This window comes from Mesoplodon bidens (genome assembly GCF_964165515.1).
Source record: "Mesoplodon bidens genome assembly, chromosome: 15".
Taxonomy (NCBI): Eukaryota; Metazoa; Chordata; class Mammalia; order Artiodactyla; family Ziphiidae; genus Mesoplodon; species Mesoplodon bidens.
The window spans coordinates 63,306,619-63,325,504 of NC_138171.1; the positions used below are offsets into that span (position 1 = coordinate 63,306,619).

Sequence of the window (18,886 nt, forward strand, 5' to 3'; positions counted from 1 at the left end):
CCCCCACCTCCTGGGCCAGGGAGCAGGTGTTGGAATCCGTCCCTGCCTGCGCTGAGCAAGCCGCTGTCTCACTGTTCCCTGCCTGTGATTCTCTTCTGTAGAGGGATTGCTGGACGTGAAATGGGAGCATGTGTAGCCCGTGTGGCGCAGGGCCTGTGGCAGCGAGGACCCAGCAGTTGGGGGCTGGTGTTTCCCCACAGCAGGATCACCCTGGGTAGTGGCTCTGTCTTGGCTTGGTCCCCCACTCGTTCCCTGGCCCTCTCTTCATCCCCCGGCCCCTCATCTGATGGGATGCCCGAAGACCTTTTCTGGGAGGGCTGGCGTGAGTGCTCAGGCCCCTTTCTGTGGGCCCCACCACTCACCCCGCCCCTGCGGCCCCACTAGCCAGGTTTAGCTTTGCAGCGAAAACATTCATTCAGCAGCCACTGTGTTTAGCACCAGCCCATAGACCCACAATGGCCCCTTTGACGGGGCCGCCGAAGGGGAGGGCAGGCCTCGCCAGAGCCATTCCCCTAATGGGACCCAGGCCCACAGGAAATCCACCTGGGCTGCTGCCTCCGCCGCCTCAGGAAGAAGGGGCCCCACCCAGGCCCGCTGCCACCACTCTCTGCCCACCACAACCCACCTCCTCCCTTCTCGTGCCAGAACCCTCAGCAGCCGGTAATTGAATCCAGAGCCTCGTGTGGCCGGGCCTGACTCTGCACTGACATCAACGCCCAGCACCGCAGGGCCTACTCCCCAGGCCTGGCTGGGCTGCCTCCTTCCCGCCAGGGTGAGGCTGGGGGCCAGGGGCCATGACCCATGCAGGGAGATGGGCACGGGGCCGCAGGGAGGCTCGCTCTAGCCTTTGCAGGGCCTCTCTGGCCCCAGGGGCACCTCCGTTCCTGCCAGAGGGTAATAGGAAAAGGTGCTGGGCGCGTGTATCTCACTGTTCCTAAGCTCCCAGCACCTGGTCCAGGCCAGGGCTGTGCAAAGCATCCCTGGGGGCCCTGCCACCACCTCGGCCTGTGGCTTCCTGGAGAACACTCCCACTTCCGGGGTTTCTGGAAAGCCTGGGTACTTTACTCAAGTGCAGAGAGTAAAGGGGCATCACAGGGCCACCTGCCCCTAACAGCCCTGGCTCGGTCCCTGCCTCCTCACCCAGCAAAGAGTTCCTGCCATTCAGGATCTGTGCTGCCCCTTCTCTGTAGCTAGAGCAGGAGGCTGGGAGCAAGGTCTCCCAGCCTGAGCCCATGCAGAGGGGCAACAGGACTGCAGGAAGGGCTGGGCCATATGTGCCATCTGGTTAGGACCATCCATGAGGGCCTGGCAGGGCATGGCTCAAGGCACCTCCTCCACAGAGGAAGGCAGGCGGTGAACTCATCAGACCCATCTCTGAGGAGGGACCCTTGGGGGTCATCTTGGCCTGCGTCTGCCACGAGCATCTCCCCAGCCTCTCCCAGGAGCCCTGCAGCTCCTGCTGGCAGAAGACTGGGCCTGGGAAGGGTAAGGCTGCCCTAACCGTTCCTCTGCCCGGAGGTTGAAGTGGCCCCTTTCCTACCCCTGCTCCCTCCTGGTTCCCAGTCTCACTGGGAGGCTGGTCCGGGCACCTCAGTCGAGCAGACACAACCCAGGGCAGGACAGCCTAGGGCATGCTGACTAGGGCCTGGTGCCCACTGGGGAGAGGGGTCCCTGCCCCCAGCTTCCCCACAGAGAGGGCTGTCCCTTTAGGCCGACCCTGCGAGCCCCCACCCTCCCTCTGTCCAGCCCAGGTACACTGGGGCCATGCCTGAGAAACATGCTTGTTTCTTTTCATCTTTTATTTTTCTTACAAAAGGCTTTCATATCATCATTTGTCTTACAAAAACCAAAGTCCTTGTCTCTGAGTTTGAAAAACATTTTCCCAGAATAAATGGGAAAGGATCTTTTATAAATATATTTTAAAAAACAGAAGCAAAACTTGTTCCTAAAGCATCTTTCTTTCCAGTTTCTTTTGTTCCTTCACTTTCTGGGGCTGAGGCAGTGTCACCCACCCCATCCCCAGTCCCACTCTCCCTCTGCTCTCTTTTCTGGGGGCGTCCTTCACTGGCCCCCAGAGTCTCCTTGGGGTGGGGAGCTTGGCAGCCCCGGGCCTGTGTTACCAGCACACGGCAGGGCCCGCCCCACCCCAGAGGTTGCATGTTGCAGAAGACGGGGCCGACGCCATCCTCTAGGCACTCGGGCGGCGGGGGGACCTTAGAGGTTATCACCTGGGTCCCAGCTTCTTACAGATGAGGAGACCAAGGTCCAGAGAGGGGCAGGGACTTGCTGTGGTCACACAGCCCCGGTCCTGACATGTCCTCATCGTACAGATCTGAGAACTTCCTTGATCTGGCAGCAGGAGGGCCCTGGCCAGTCCCAGTGGGGCCAAGAGCCTGGCCCCGGCCATCCATCACTCCCAGGCTTAGATGTAGGGCTTAGCTGGGAGGGGCCCCTGGGGGCCAGGCCCCGAGTAGCCCATGAGCGGCACCTCACACTCAGGCCCGCCAGGCGGGGCCTCCCCACCACCCTCAGTCGCCTTTGGGCCTGGCTCCAAGGGGGCCTTCACCCCCTCCAGCTCCAGGGGCCCAGCCCCTGGCCCCACTTGCCCTTTGCCCTGAGCCACAGCTGCTGCGGCCCGCCCCCGCCGCACACAGAAGGCCGCCCCCACAGCAGCCAGCACGGCCAGGAGCACGGCGGCCAGGGCGGGCGCAATCAGGAGTGGCAGGTTGCCCTCTCGGGCCTGGGTGACTGGGGCGTGGTTGGAGCGGACTGCCGGGGGCGTGCGGGCCTCCCCACAGGCCTCCTCGCTCTCAGGCACCCTCCCGGCCCCCAGGGGCCGGACGCAGATGGAGTAGGTGGCGTTGGGCCGCAGCTGGGTGACCGTGTACTCTGCGAGTGAGGCCGGCAGCCGCAGTGTCACCGGCCGTTTGTCGGGACCCGACAGGTTGCGGTAGGTGAGGCGGAGGCTCCTGAGCTGCACGGTGCTGCCCTGCAGGTAGCGCTGCAGTCCTACCCGCAGGGAGGTGGGGCTGGCGGGCTCAATACCAAGGGGCAGGGGCTGGGGTGGCCGCATGGTGGCCGGGGCAGGGCTGGGCCTCGGCCCTGGCCTCACCCGGCTCTCACAGTACAGGCCCGTGAAGCCCTCAGGACACAGGCACTCCAGGTGGCCCCGCGCCCCCAGGTGGCAGGTGCCCCCACTGAGGCAGATGGATGCCGGGCAGTCCCGGGGCTGGGGGGCAGGACCCATGGTGGGTGGGGCGGGGGGCAGTCGGCTCAGGGCCTCAGTGGTTGGCTCCGTGGGGCTGAGCCAGGTGGGAGCCATGCTGGAAGGTGGGGCTGTGGGCGCCCACACCGTGGGCCTCATGGTGGGCACCATGGCTGTGGTGGTGGTGGCCGGGCAGCCAAAGTCGGCGTAGTCAAGGTCCAGGAGCAGCCGGCCGGCGTTCTTGGGTGGAAAGTGGCAGCGTGTCTCCTCGGGGCTGGCCAGCGCCACACGGCTCTCCCGCACCCAGGGGCCGAACCAGCTCAGGGGGCACACGCAGTTGAAGGGGTTGCGGGCAGCCGCCAGGAGCCGCAGGCGGGGGAAAAGGACCGAGAGCTCGTGCGGCAGGGCCTGCAGGCTCAGGTTGCTCAGGTCCAGCTCCTGCAGGGCTGCCAGGCCAGCCAGGTCCTCGGGCCGCAGCTGGGCGATGCGGGTGTTGCCCGCCAGCCGCAGGCGCGTCAAGCCCCGCAGGCCCCGGATGGCAGGCGGCGCAAGCTCCAGCTGGTTGTCGGCCACGTCCAGGTCGTGGAGGTTGCGCAGGCGGCCAAAGAGCCCCTCGTCCAGCCGCTGCAGCCCCAGGCCGGCCAGCCGCAGCGCCTCCACATTGGCGGTGTCCAGGATGCCGGGCTCCAGGGCTGGGAGGCTGTTGTGGCTGAGGTCGAGCAGCAGCAGGCGCGGCAGGTGCAGCGGGGGCAGCGCCCGCAGCTCGTTGTCCTGCAGCTTGAGCTCCAGTAGGTGGTCGAGCGCATCGAAGGCACCAGGCTGGATGTGGCGGATGCGGTTCTTGCCCAGGTAGAGGCGCTCCAGGCGCCGCAGGCCACGGAAGGTCTCGTTGGTGATTTCCCGAAGCCTATTGGCAGTCAGGTCCAGGTTGCTGAGGTTGACCAGTGGCTGGAAGACCCCACCGGGCAGGCTGGCAATCTGGTTCTGTGACAGGTCCAGGAGCTGCAGGCCCGGCAAGCCGGCAAAGCTGCCCGCGTCGAGTGTGGTGATGCCGTTCTCAAAGACGTACAGGCCCACTGTGTCGGGCGGCACGTCGAGAGGCACGGTGGTCCCCTGGCGGGCGGTGCAGAAGACTGTCTGTGGCTGGTTGCACTGGCAGCCGGATGGGCAGCCCTGCACCCTGGGCTCCAGGGCCGGCAGCAGCAGCAGCAGCGGCAGGAACAGAGGCGGGGGGGTCTTGGAGCGCATCTTCTGGCCCCTGGCAGCAGAGAGGAAAGCGGGAGACCGTGAGTCAGGGGCCCCAGGGGACAGCCACTCCAGGAAGGACCGGGAAGGGAATTCCCAGCCCCCTTCTCCACTCCCCGCCCCCAAACCCAACAGCATACAGTAGTTATGAGTCAGGTCCCCAGTGCCCTGGCTGGGTTCCTGTCCCTGCCCCGTCACTTCTTCGCTATGTGACTTTGAGCAATCACATGACCTTGTTATGATATCAGTTGCTACTTCCTGCGCTGACACCAGGGTTCGGTGGGCTGATGCACACAGAGAGGGGCCTGGCCCCCCAACACTCAGTGACCACAAATAACCCCCTTCTCCTTAACTCCAGCCCTTTGGCCTCTCTGTGGCCCAGAGAGAACACATGGTCAAAAAACATCAGACTCTGTGCCCTCCCCCTAACCACCCCAAAAATCTCTGCTGAGGTGGACAGGGAAGGAGGGAGAATGGTGGGTTCTGGAGTGGCAGCCCCTCCCGCAGCACCTGGGAGAGACCAGGCAGGCAGGCGGCCGAGCACGTAAATAGAGAAGCTGCCTGCCCTGGGCCACCGGCCACTGCCGCCGCACTCTTGAGTCCTCCGAGTGAGGAGAGACCACAGCGGGAAGACTTCACGGGGAAACTCTGGGATTGGTGTTTTTCCACTTGTGAAGTCAGACCTGCCTAGGACATGGCCAGCAGGAGAGTTCCCTGGGGAAGCAGAGGAGGGCTGGAGCCCTTGGTAGGTGTCCCCCCTGTGGGAAGGGGGGAGGCAGGGAACCTTGGTCTTCAGATCCCCCATCTCTAAGCCACGATGAAAGAACTAGAGGTGAGGGGCCCCCAGCCTCCCTGGGCTGACCCAGGTCTCAGGTTGGGGGACGTTGGTTGTGTGGTGGCCCTGGAGGTAGTGTCAAGCCTGGAAACGCTCCGCAGATGGGATCCTCTATCATTTCTTGGGAATCCACTCTAGGCCAAGCCCTGAGCAAGAGGAGCAGCAGCCCTTCCCACGTGCCCGTGGCACTGAGCGTCTACGGTCTCCTTGTTTAGTCCCCCAGCAGCCACTCCAGGTGGAAGCTGTTCTCCTCACTCCCAGATGACAGGAGAAGAGGCTCCTGGAGGTGCAGTGACTTGCTGCCTTTGCACTGCCGGGAAATCTGAGCCAGAGCCCAGGTCCTTAACCACGTCCAGGTGTGGCTGGGCCTGCCCTCCTGATGTGGGGCCCAGTCCTGCCCAGGTCGGGGTGGCTCCCCAAGCCGCTCCAGGCTCCCACTCGTAGCTGGAACTGCCCGAGACAGGATAGGGCCACAGCATGGGCCCCCCTTCACTCAGGCTCCTGAGGGGAGCCAGGGGGCCACCCCAGCAGCGGTCCCCACACTCTGGTTCCCTAAAGTCCCTGAGAGGCTGGCATGCCTCCCCTCCAGGTGCCTCCTGCTCACACAAGGGCCTTTTGTGTTGGGGCTCAGCCTCCCCTTCCCCCATGCTGGCCAGCCATCCAGCCACACAGGTAGCGTGGCCCCCTACGCAGCCCATGTTCTGCCCAATGCCGTCCATCGGGCTGCCCCTCCCCAGGGATGTGGGCTCCTGGAACGGGAGGCGGAGGAGGGGCAGGTGGTCCCCAGGAGGCCACTATGGTGTTGGGCCAGCTCTGAGTAAAAGCCCGTCACCAGGTTGGGCCTGCCTAGGCCCTGCCCACCTGCAGGGTCCCCTCTGCCCTTCACTAGTTAACACTGGTGACTGCCCTTCAGAGGCCAGCTAGGGAGGCCTTCCCTGACCCCAGCCAGTGCCACCTCCTCTGCTCTCTAGATTCTGCTGTCCCCTCCCTGAGGGGAGGCCCCGTTTTTGCTCCCTGTATCCCAGAGCCCATCTTTGCTGAGTGAATGGTGGAGGAGCATCTTGCACTCAGCCTCAGATGAACCTCAGCCAGAACCCGGGAGGCCTCGTGTGCCCCCAGCCCTGCCGGCGCCGTTCCCAGGGGGCTGTGTATGCCGCACCTGGCCTCCTCCACTGTGGGGACCTGCTCCACCCTCCCTGACTCAGAAGGCGGTGGGTATGGCCTGGCCTCCAGATGTGGGCTGTGAGCGACCCCCACCCCCTCATGCACCTGGGGGGTGAGCTGCCTCCCCCTGAGTTAGCCCTCCTGGTGGGGGTGGCGGGCAGGGTCAGGAAGGGCGCAGCCAGGCTCTGGGGTGGGAGGGGACCTTATACTTGGCCAGCCTGGCCACCCCTACAGCTTCAGCTCCCCTGGGCCTTATAAAAGATCACAGTTAAAAGCTTACACTCCAGTCAGGCAGCCCTGGGCCAGGGGCACCTGAACTGTGAGGCCACAGAGAGCAGCTTTCTCTCAGTTTCCTCATCTGTCCACCTGGGCATTCCAGAATGGACACCTCCCAGGATTGGGAGCACTTAGCTCCGAGGAGCCAGGCATGTGGTCCTTAGGGGCCTGGGATGCATACTGGGGGGTGTTTCCCACTCTGCATTGAGGAGGGGACCAGCATGGGCTCTGAGCTTCACCTGTAGTCTGCTGGCCCTTTAATCAGTAAAGTCATCATGGGGGAGGGAGGCAGGAACACCGGGGGTCTGTCTGGCCGCAGAGGCAATCTGGGTAAGCTGATGGAGAGTGGGGGTTGGGTCAGAACAAGAGCAGCTGGCATTCTGGGCTGGGGAGACCCCAGTAGGCATCAGCTACCATCCTGTGGAAGCAGTCCACAGGATGCAGGGATGAGTGCCTCTGCTTGAGCCCCATTCCACCCATCCAGCAAGGAGCTGGCACTGGGGCTTGGGAAAATGGCAAGCTGTGGGCTGTCAGCTCCGGGGGGCTCTGCCACCAAGAACAGATCAGAGAGCCCCCAGAGGGGACCCAGAGGGCAATGACTGACTGGAGGGGGCCGGTGACAGGGCAGCAGGAGACCAGCTCTGCCTAAATAGCTTCCCAGATCCCTTCTCACCTGTGGGCTTTTGTTCTTAGCAGCCCTGATTCACCTTCTGGAGTTGTTCTGAGCACCCAGTGTTGTGGTTCTGTGTTGTTCTGTTTGTTTTAAATGGGGAAGTTCTTTTAACAAGTTCTGGGAGCCATTCCGCCTGTCTGGGTGCGTGCTGGTGTGTGTGTGCATTGGGGGGGGGAGTGTCTCGTTGGGGTCATGGCTGCCCTGGCCCTTGCAATTTCAGCAGCCCTGAAGGACCGGGGGCCTGGGCTTTGATATCTGATCTGCTGACTCGAGGCAGGGAGGTGGGCCCTCTCCCTCTGCAAAGGATGTGGGGAGAGTTCTGGAGGTAGCCCTGGGATTTGAGGGGGGGTGGTGGAGTGGAGGCAGGAGGGCAGAGTGTCCAGGGCCTCCCCTCCACTTGGACTCGCCTTGGCCTGGCCCCACCACAAGGGCCCTCCAGGGGACAGTGCTGGGATGGGGCTTTGGGGTCTGACTGCCTGCATTCGCAGCCTGGCTGCATGACAGCCTGGCCACAGCCCTTCGCCTCAGTTCCCATCTGTGAAGTGGGGGAGGCTGGGTACAGCGCCTGAGTCTCAGGGCTTGTTTAGTTTGTATTTGGAGGACATTCTAGGTGGTCAGTAAACACTACCTACTGAGGGCGTCACCCATAAAACCTGAGTCTTGCCCTCCGCATGCATGGGGTGAGGATGCCATGGTGTGAGAGGGGCTTCACGCAGATGTAGGCACAGACAGGAGGCCCCCTGGGCCCAGGGTGAGGCCTCTACGCAAAGGCTGCCCTCCATCCTCAGGCGTGGAAGAACAGGAGAAGCTAGGGAGAGCAGCCTGGGGGTGGGAGGAAGGTGCCTTTAGTTCTAGAAGCGGGTGGGGGGAAGTGAGCTGTCCTTTGGCCGGCAGTTCAGCATGTGACGGGGGAGGAGGGGGAGCAGAAGGAGGGGCTCTGTAAGGACATCATCATTTCAGCTCTCAGGGGGACCCAGAGTGTCCCCACCCACCCCCAAGTGTGGGACACCTGGAGGCACCCACTCATAGGCCCTGGGTCAGGCAGGGACTGGCGAGTGAGTGGAACCTGGGCCTTCGGTTGACCACGTGAGACCTCAGGCGGGAGCATCTCCTGTGCCTGGCCAGTGGGGAACAGGAATGGGCAGACAGAAGCAGGCACACGTCCCTTTCCGTACCCGATGCTGTGGAGTGGGTACAGGGGTCTGGGGCTGCAGATCTGACCCCATGGCTCTGGGCCTCTGGCTCCCAGTGCCGGCCCGCCAGGGTGAAGCATTGCCGGCCAGGCCTGGCAACAGCCCAGCCCAGGAGTCTGCCAACCCCCCAGGCAGGCGGGACCATGCCGGCAGCCAGGACAGTTGGCTCCAGTTTCGCTGACGTGTCTGAGGAGGCTCCGGGCCCGGGCTGGGTCCACCAGTCTCCCCATCCCTGGGGAGAAGCAGCCCTTGGCCCAGCAGGTTGGGGTCTCTATCCTGGGCCCTCATGCAAGGGGCCGAGGGGGCTGAGCCTCAGGTTCCTCGGAGATAGCCCCCTTGGGGGGTGGTCCTAGCCCTGCCCTTTGATTAAGCCCTGCCCTTTGACTGGTGGTGGGGGTACCCACCAGTCTTGGCATCTCTGCTTTACTTACTCCATCACCACCCCCAGCGGGTTCTACTCACGCTATGGATAAGTCCTGACACTCCACACCACGACCTCATCCGGGCTTCCCTTCCATTTCCCACCTATAGGGCTTCTCGACCCCAGCTGCACATCAAAATCACCAAGAAGCTTTAGAAAGTTCCTAATGCTCACGCCGCACCCTCCCCCGGCCAATTAAATAAGAATTTCTGGGGTGAGACCCAGGCAGAGTTGTGTTTTAGAGAAGCTCCTTGGGTGGGTCTCCTGTATAGCCAGGCCTCAGATCCTGGGGCAGAATATTGCAAAGGGGGATAGTCTGTACGTCAGCCCGTCTCCCTGTCCAGGGAAGAGTCTAGATCCTTGAGCAGGTATGGCCAGCTGGCAGCACCAGAAGAGCAGGAGCTGGACCTCCTCCCGCTTCCCCACTCCGTGGCAGGAGCTGCCTGGCCCCAGGTGGGTGTCTTCTGTGGCACTGTGGGTGACTTGACAGCTGCTAGACCTGTCAGCCCAGGGCAGGGAGACCAGTGACTAAGGCCAGTCCCTGGCTCAAGTGAGCCCTCAGGGTGGCAGGACATGCCTTCTCAGTCAGCAGAGGTGCCACTCCGCTGGAAGAGGACACCTGCTGCCCCAGGAGCTATGTGGTGGCTGCGGCCCAACTTGAAATGGGCTGGTCCAGACGCCACCGTCAGCACGTGCAGTTGTGATGCCACTGGGGCTGGGCTCAGACATGGGGCTTGCTCACCGCCCTGTCCCCACCCAGGGCCAAGCACCCATCAACTAAGGCCCTAACTCTGCAATTAACCCTGAATTTGCCAGAGGAAGACCTTAGTCACCAAGGGAGGCCACCAGCCCCAAGCCGGCTGGGCCCAGGCTGTCTGGGGCCTAGACAGGGTCTGAGAAGGAGGTAGCCCCAGAGGGGTCTTGCCCTTCTCATTCCATCATGCCCAGGGTTCTCGGTTACCCTGCAGCGAAGGAGGCCCTTCCTGGGGCCTGTGAGCTCATCAGTGAGCAGGTGGGGTTGATTAGGGGAGCCACAAGCCTGCCCCTCACCTCTCACTGCTGCCCACCCAGGCCCAGGGCCAGGGGGGCCCCAGTGGCCACCCCAGCCTCAGCCTCTTCTCAGTGCAGGCTAGCTCTCTCCTTCCTCCTTAATTAAATCTCTCAGGCAGCCTCCGAGGAATGTGAGAGCCTTATTGCGTTCCCCGGGAGGAGACGGGTGGGGGCCCTTCTCCACCTTGGAGAAGAACTGGCCCCTCGCCTGTTCCCACCCCCCAATCCTAAGGTGGCCCAAGGGAGTCTGCTCCAGCCTCCTCATACCCAGGGAGGGTGGAATGAGGAAAAGCGGGGGAGGCTGGCGGGTCTGGCCGGCCAGGCGGCCCAGCCAGCTGAGGGAAAGCAATCCGGCTGACTCTGGAATGTGGAAACTGATAAAAGGGAGAAGGCTGAGCCCCCGCCCACCCTCAGCACACCCCTGCCCGCCCCCAAACACAGCCCTGCTCTGGTCACGCGCGCGCAGACACATGCCCACGCCAGACACACGCCCACTGGGCTGTGCTTTGAGACACACACGCACACACACGCCCTCCCCCTTCTCCAAGAACTCTCAAATTCCACAGCAGTGAGGGGAGCTGGTTTTCTTGGCAGTGCGGAGCCTTGGGCTCCCTGGCCCAGGGAGGGGACTCTGAGGGGGGCTCTGGGAGGGATCACTAACCCTGTTAAGTGGCACTGCTGTCCTTCCCATGAGCTCAGGGCCTGCCAGTGGTCAGGGATGCTTCTGTGGGCAGAGGCTCACCCAGCCTTCTCTCTAGCCACCAGGGGAACTGGCTGGCTGGCCTACTGAGGTGGGAGCTGCCTCCAGGGCCCAGCTGAGACCCTGCTGTCCTGATCCCAGGAGCTGCTACCCACTTAAAAGCCCCCACAAGGATTCAACTCTCTTTACCTGGGACTTGTCCTAGCTTACCCAGGACTGTAGTGGAGGTGTCAGGAATGGGAGCCAGGAGCTGGACGCATCCCCTGCCCAGGGTATCTCCCTGGGGGCATTTGCCAGAGGGGGCTGCCTGGGGAGAGCACTGGTTTGGGTACTTTGAGGGGCTTCTCATGTTGAACCCCTCCTCCTCCATGTCCAGGGTCTGGAGAGAGTGGTGCCATTCCAGCAAATGCCCTGGGACATCAGCCCCCGCCTGCCCACTGGTCCCAGGTAGTTGTTTCACTGAAACATGAGGCCAGGGGAGGTGGAGACAGGCAGTGCCCGGGCCCCCAGCCTGGCACGCGTGTGCTCATCCTCCCTCCCTGGGCCCGGGAGAGGCCAGATAATGGTCTGGAGGGAATCCAGCTGGGCTGCTCATTACCAGAGCCCTCTTCCTGCCTCTGACACTCTGTTTACAGAAGCTCCAGGGGCTGATTCCCCTGGGAGAAGACAGCAAACTCAGGGGACTACTCTCCCATCCCCCACACTGCCTGCCTTAGCCCTATTGGGTCTTGCCAACAGCTGGGCCCATACTGGATGTCATGGCCCACTGGGCCTGCTGACCCCACTTGGAGTTCACCCGCCCAGCCACCCCTCTTTGCCCCCAATGCCCAAAGTCCAGCCTAGTGGGAAGGGACCTTGAGACTTAGTTCAGTTCCCCGGCCCTAGAAGCTCTTGGTCTGGGGAGGTGGCTCTGGGTCCTGGTGCCCCGCTCCAGAGCCTCACCTGCCCTTGGTGCAGAGGCAAGCAGAGGGACCCTCAGGGCCACTTCCTCCTTCCCACCTTTCACACTCCAGCCCTTGGCCCCAGCGGGAGAGGTAGTCAGCTACCCTGGTGTGGTAATCGTTAACAAATGGGGGTGAGGCAGAATGGCTGGCACCAATCAGCTGGCCTGCCAGTGACCACAGGGGACCTCGGCAGCCCTCAGGCTGCAGTACTGCCAGCCCAGGGACACAAAAGACTAGGCTGGCTCCAGGCCATTGGGTTCACAGCCTGAGCAAAGCCCCTTCCCTGGCAGGGGCAGAGATGGGGCACCCTGATACCTGGAGTACAACCCAGTCAGCCAAGGTCCGTACCCCATTTCAAGGGCTGCATGCCTGTGGGCCCCTTGCTCTGCCCTGAGTGACAGAGCCCTCAGGACGGACCCCAGGCCGTCGATCTGCAGAGGGGGACAGGGGTTAGGGGTATTCATGCCCAGAACCAGTGTCACTCCAGGAGGTAAAAGTAACCGAAGGCTGTGGCTTGGCCATCCCCTCAAAGGGGTTTGTTTCATAAAACTGGTCATGCCGGAGGGCCCAGCCGTGGGAGGAGGGAGGGGGTGTTTATTTTGTTTGCTTGCAGCCCCGCGGGCCGGTGAGCCGCGTACTCGCGCGTGCGCGCACCCCGGCCGTGGAGCTGTCGGAGCCCGATGACTGCCAGATAAGGGGGCAGACCGGGGGCGCACGGTGCCCGCCCGCCTCCGTCCCCGAGTTGATCCAGGTGATCGTGCAAGACTGGGGGCCGCGTGCCCGCCCTGAGTGCGTGTGCGCGCGGCGGAGGTCGGGGGGGTCCGCGCGCGTGATCGGCGCGTGTGCACAGCCCGTCCCCTGTTCCCGCCCGCAGACCCCCAGCCCGGTAGACACTCACCGGGCGGCAGCGGCGGCGGCGGCGGGAGCCGGGCGGGACGGGCCGCGGCCTCAGTGCTTCCTGGCCCGGAGGCCGGAGGGGTCCTGGGTCCTGAGGTCTTGAGGTGCCGAGGCAGCCGCGTCCGTGTCTCCCCGCCCCAAGGCTCGGGCTGCGGAGTCGGCTCGCGGGAGGCGGGTTCCGTCTTAAGAGTCTGGGGGTGGGGCCGCCATGGGCGGGGGGCGTGGCTGTTCCCTATTGGCCGAGGCGGGGCCGGCGGAGACCCGCCTCCCCTCTCTGCTGAAAGGGTCATTCGGCCAAGCAGCCTGGTCCTCACCCCGCCAACTCCCGACCAGGCGGGCAAGAGAGACCTTGCTTGGTTCTGTTGGGAGTCAGGAGTCCCGCGGTCCAGTCTGGTCTGCCACTAGTTTGTAATATGACCCTGGCAGATCCCTTTTTCCCTGTGAAAAAGCAAGCGAATAATGAGTGAGACCAAGCATCCCAAACCTGGATGCCTGTGACATACCAGGCAGGTGATAAAAACTCGAGGAACGGACCCCAGAGCCTGTGGAGACCTGGGGAGGGGAGACTCAGCCGCTATGACCTGTCCCAGTCTGCCAGAGCTTCAGGTTTTTCAGAAGACACTGGAAATCTGGATTTTTTATGTGAAATCTCTCCATGTTGTTGTTGGTAGCTAATCCCAACTTCAGAAACTCCTGGGTAGGCCACACACACAGATCCCTTCTGAGAACCTCATAAGTACAACCTCTAATGCCAAATCTGAGTCCTGGGGTCGTTTTGCTGTGAGCACCTCTGGACCACTTTCCCCATGTCTTAGATGAAGGGAGCGACACCCAGGAAGGGGACGTGATAGACTACCCACAGTTACTGGCAGCTTCAAGGCCAGAATGTGCTGGGGGGTGCTGGGCTGAAATGTGAGGTTGGGCCTCACTGTCAGTAGGTGGGGCCTGGGTGCTGCTGACAGTGGCCCTTAATGGGGCAGAAGGGGCGGGTGCCAAGGGCTGGGCTAGTCCAGAAAAATCCCCTGCCTTGGAGGATTCCAGGAAAACACTCTGCCCTCCTCCCCCTCTGCACTTGTGGTCAGAGTCATGCCTCAGAGCCTTTGGGGACCCAGCTCAGCTCCTAACTTTCAGCCGGCTCCAGGACACCCGCCACCCCGTCCAGCCCAGCCCACAGTCAGGGCTTGGCTGGGCCAGCTCAAATCTCGGGGGGCCTGAAGGCTTATCCCAGCAGGCTGGGCCACACCAACTTGCAGGGGTGGGGGGGTTGCATGGTGTTTGAAGGACTGGATCACCTCCAGAAGGCAGGATAGCCTCTGTCCAGTCTCTAACAGGGCTAAGCAGGGTCCAGGTGCAACGGTTACCTCCCAGACTTTCCTTCTCAGCTTTTCGCCTCCGCAGGACCTCTCCCCAACACGGCCCCCTTTCAGGATGAGCAGAGGTCTGCACCCCATGCTTTTGTTGTTATATGTGGATGTGGAGTGTGCTTTGCACACCTCTAAACGTCCGTTCCTAGGCCAGTGCAGGCCCTCAGGTGTGTTTCATTTGGCTCCTGTGGGACTTTTTAAAACTTTGAAGCCATTGCCAACATTGAAAAATCCAGTAGTTTCACATTAAAATGGGTCTTCCCAGCTTGCCTTGAGTGGGAACTCTCGGTCAAGGCTGAGCAGCAGCTGCCCCCTGTGACCAAGGCCCAGACTCACAGGTGGCCCCAGTCCCCACCAAGCCTAGTTGTCTCACACCAGGCTGCTGCACTCCTTCAGTTTCCTGAACCATTTGAGTTTGCGGTCAGCTCAGACTGTCCCTATGCCTCTGCCCTTGGGCCCTGTGTCCCCTAAGGCCCTCAGGAGACCCCAGCCTGACTCTCCTCCAGGAACAGGACTTCCTGACAGATCCTGAATCTTCTCGCCTCTGTGGCCATTTCTTGCTGATAGTGAGATCCCACCTGCCTAAAGGATCCATCCCCAGCCCCAATCCTAAGTCTGGACTCACACAGGCCATGCTCCCATCCACCTGGAGGTTCAAGGACAGCTTCCAGGAGGCCCCCCTCCCCAGTATGTCCGTCCATCCTGTCCTCATTTGGCTTCAAGGCACCACCTGCCTTAGAACCTGGTTCTAAGGGAGCAAGGGAGTGGGGGGCAGGGTTTGGTTCAAGGGGGTCCCCACTGCCCAGCCTGGGTGACAAGAACAGGGGACCTGTTCTGCTTTGGACCAGTGCCAGTGCCAGGATGTTTAGGTGGTGGGTCTGAGTGGGAGAGATGGGCTGGCAGGGAGAACCAGAGGAGGGCTCTTGAAACTGCATTTCCTGGCAGGCTCACCGTGGTACTTCCTGTGTTATTTGCAGCAATATTGGGAAAGCTGATGGGAGTATCAGGGGGTAACCCCTCCCCCACGTGATCCACTTGATACCACCATGGTTCTGCAGCTTCTGAGACTTGGGCTCAGGGGTAGGTGGCAGGTCTGGGCTCTAGACCTTCTGTGGCTTTGAGTCTGGAGCAGACCCCTAGATCTGGGTCAAAGCCTTTCCCAGTGGCAGGCCCAGATGCCAGCCCCCCCCCATTGCCATGGCAGCAGGAGAGGTGCCCATGCCAGCTTTCACCCCCTCTGGCCCTATGCCAGGCTGGAGCTTGGTTCTGCATTCCAGACCCAGACCTAGCTTGGCTCTCTTTACAAGGCCTGGGGTCAGGCCCGTGCCAGCTGTTGGCCAACTCTTGGGGCTGGGTGCCATGACCCCATTTCCTGGCCTGCGCTGTGGTGGGCAGGATGCTCCTGCCTGCCGGAGCTTCTCAGGTAGCTCTGCCTGAGGCGAAGAAGACTGGCCTGACCTGTCAGAGAAGCCAGCCCTGCCCTCCTTGACTTCCTGCCGCCCCCCCCCGCCCCCGTCCTAGCACCTGAGTCATTGGGCCAGCCAGCTGGGGCTGATGGGGCAGGGACACAGGGGTGCCAGGTCAAGCCTCTTAAAGAGGTTGGTTTAGAGTATAGGTGAGCCACTGATGCCAGGGTGGAAACTGCAGGCCGATTCCCCATTTCTTGTCAAAGCAACAGCAGGGTGATGAGAGTCCCCGCCCAGCATACTTGCTCTTAGACTCTTGTTTTCCTTCCTCCTGCCTGTCTCCACACGGTGACCTCTGCTCAGCACAAATCTCATCCTGTCATTTGCTTCTTTATTGCTTATCCGATGGAGGGAGGCAGAACCCTCCTCCTGATGTACTAGGCCCTGCTCTGTGTGGCCTCTACCCACCCCATCCTGAGCCTCAGCCCTTCACCCTTACTGCCCAGACCACCAGCCATGTTGTTCTACTCCCTGTTCCGCAAACAGGCTGTGCACCTGCCTGCCACAGGGCCTTTGCATATGCTGCCCTTTCTGCCTGGAATTCTCTCCCCTTGACGTGGTTGATTTCTCTTTAACCTTTGGGTCATAGAGAATGCCCACTCACCTGTGGCCAGCCAGAGTCAGGCCCTTCTGCTCTCTGCTGTGTGTCCTCAGAGAACTTTTCCTTCATGCGTTTGTCTGTGGAATTCTGTCTGCCTCTCACCCAGGCCGTGAGCTTTTGAGGACAGAGGTGGGGTCTGCTGCACCCACCTTTGGTCACACCTGCCGGCCCAGCTGAGGGCCGGGCGCAGACCAGCTCACCAAGGGAATGATTGTGGATGAACTAGTGGGTGAGTGAAAGTCCTGTTAGAACTCCGGAAGGGACTTACGTCTGGCCCCACTGGATCCAGCGTCAGTGCGGGGGACACCCGAGGTCACACGACCACGTTGTCCCCCTGCCCCCCTCTCCCCCCACAGCAGGCAGTGATCAGACCAGGTCAAGAGGGCAGTTCTGAGCCCAGCTCACCCGGCTGAGCCCAAGGTAATTAGAGGCTGTGTTACTCACAGGTGACCAGCCCAAGGCACTCCAGGAAGCTATGGAGCCACCCAGGGACCCACCCAGCTTCCCAGTCCACTCTGTGGCTCCCTTCCAGCAGGGTGGGGAGGGGTGGTGGGCAGCTGGCCGGGCAGGGGAGGGGGTGGGCTGGACCGTTTGTTGCCTGGGTGAGGGATGGAGGCAGCTGCCACAGCTGGGCGACCTCTGACTGCTGGGACCACAGTGAGGAGGATGGGGTTCCATTTGAGGATGAGTGTCTGCGTTGAGGTGGGGGTCCAGGCCCATGGGTCCCCAGGGATGTGAGAGCAGGACCAGAAAACCAGGAGCAGGAAGCAGAAACAGATGAAGACACCAGTCTGAGTTCTTCTGGGTGCCCCACATCCAGGAGACTCTGGGCCTGGAAAACAGCAGTCAGGGCTGGGGGCTGCAAAGGGGCCCTGCAGGGCCTGGGAGGGGAAGAGGAGTGGTAAATCTCTGGAGAGCAACAGTCTGTTGGCCGAGACAGGCAACACAGAGCAGCAGGGGCTCTGGGGGCTTCCAGCCTCTGCCCCCCACCCAGGGCCCCACCTCGGGGACAGAGAAGAGGGAGGCCAGGGAAGCATGGCAGGAAGGAGCCCCTGCTCCTGGCCCCTGGCTCAGGCTTGGGCACTGGGGCTCAGAGATGGTGCCTAGGGGAGTTCTGAGTCTCTAGGACAGCATCAAGGCCCAGGAGCAGGGGTGACTGAGGAGAGGGCCCCTAAGCCTGGGTCCTGGAGCACCCAGGCCGACTGTGCCGGGTGGAGATGGAGGGGCTCCCCAGCTCCAGCACCCCTCTCACCTTCCCGGGCCTGGTGTTTAGGCTGGTGGAGGTGAGATCAGGGACAGAATGTATGTCGGGGGGCTTCCTGGAGCTGCTGAGCGTGGGAAGAGATCAGGGCTGAGGTGCAGAAAGAGGGGACAGCTCCCCTGTGCCCAGGCCGAGCACAGTCCTGGGGTGAAGCAGCTGGGCAGACGGAGGACCTGGAAAAGAAAGGCTGGGACGTGGGGATGTGCTCAGCATGTCGGGAGCACAGGGAGAGGAGGTGGAGGGTCCCTGGGGACCAGGCTGGATGCAACTGGAGGGGCTGCATCACTCCTGGCCACTGTTGTGCTTGGCCTAAGCCCCGATCTAGAGTCACGATACTCTCAGCCCTTCCCCCTGCCCCTTGGCCACAATGACTGGCCATATCCCTAAGACAGGCCGTCTCTCCCCCAGGTCTCTGATGCCCCTGCTGGATCCAGACTCCAGGCTCCTGGTCCTGGCGGGAAAGGTGAGGAGAAGCTCAAGCCCCCACCCATGTCGGCTGGTGCCCTCATTCGCCATACCTGGCCCCAACCTTTGACCTGGCCAGCCAACTGGGAGAGTGGGGAGTGCAGGATGCTATTCACCCCGGAAAGGAGGAGCTAGAACAGTGCTGCCCAGACTCCACCCCTGTCAGGGGCTCCAGGCACACAGGGCTCCAAGTCTCCATTCCATGCAGTTGGGGTCACTCCCCAGAACGTCAGCTTCGTGACGATAAGGCTGAGAATAGAGCAGAGTCAGCACACAGCAGGCACTTTGTCCTACTGAACGTATACCCCTGGTGCTCACTCCGTGCTCCGTGATGATGAACAGGCGAGGCAGAGTCTACCAGGGGCTCAGCCCAGCGCACATCAGCGCCCTGTAGACGTTGGCCGTGGCTCTGTGACTCCGTCCTTGGGGAGGGACGGGGCGGCTGGAGCTAGAGCCGGGCAGCCCAGGCCACCAGCACAGTCAGCGAGCAGCGCTCGGGTGGGGATCGTTTCAGGGCGAGAGTCAGCTGTACTGCTATGAGGTGGCCCCCGAGCAGCCGGCACTGAGCCCAGGTAAGCCCTGCTCCCCGCCCTGTGCCCCCTCCCCTCCCTGACCCACTCTGACTGTCCTCCACGGTGTCCCTGATAGTGACCCAGTGCCTCCTGGAGAGCGTGCTGCAGGGGGTGGCCCTCGTGCCCCGGCGAGCACTGGCCGTCATGGGCTGCGAGGTGCTTCGCGTCCTGCAGCTGAGCAACACAGCCATCGTGCCCATCAGCTACCACGTGCCCCGCAAGGTGAGGGGGTCCTGCGTGAGGGACTGGGAGGGCCTGGGGGAGCCTGGGGGACTTGACCTCACTGCCCGTGTGCTTGTGTGCCACCAGGCTGTGGAGTTCCACGAGGACCTGTTCCCGGACACTGCAGGCTGTGTGCCCGCCTCCGACCCCCATGCCTGGTGGGCTGGTAGCAACCAGCAGGTAGGGCCAAGGCCTGGCTGACTGCTCCTGGCCTGCACCACCAGCAGCAGCCGCGTCCGTGGCACATGGTCCACCTGTGCACTAACTCAGCTGCCTGGTGTTCGCTATCCCCACCCCAAGCCCTCCTGCCTCACCTGCCGGCCTCTACCCAC

General features: G+C 62.4%; 2 protein-coding genes across 6 annotated transcripts in view; one reads left to right on the forward strand and one right to left on the reverse strand.

Annotated features, from left to right (window-relative positions):
- Nucleotides 1–18,886, forward strand: part of LOC308629115 (mitochondrial import inner membrane translocase subunit TIM16) — a 67,085-nt gene that overhangs the window by 31,328 nt on the left and 16,871 nt on the right. For all 5 annotated transcript variants that reach the window (XM_081256624.1, XM_081256625.1, XM_081256626.1 and 2 more), the window contains exons 10-13: nt 17,704–17,758; nt 18,275–18,332; nt 18,409–18,554; nt 18,642–18,734. In XM_081256624.1, coding sequence (XP_081112750.1) covers nt 17,704–17,758; nt 18,275–18,332; nt 18,409–18,554; nt 18,642–18,734 — 352 coding nt within the window. The remainder of the gene's footprint in view (nt 1–17,703; nt 17,759–18,274; nt 18,333–18,408; nt 18,555–18,641; nt 18,735–18,886) is intronic.
- On the reverse strand, nt 1,756–12,748 carry VASN (vasorin). The gene is made up of 2 exons (XM_081256630.1): nt 12,605–12,748; nt 1,756–4,463 (listed from the first exon to the last, which is right to left on the reverse strand). Exon 2 carries the CDS (start codon nt 4,451–4,453, stop codon nt 2,423–2,425), a length of 2,031 nt encoding a protein of 676 aa, XP_081112756.1. The 5' UTR covers nt 4,454–4,463; nt 12,605–12,748; the 3' UTR covers nt 1,756–2,422.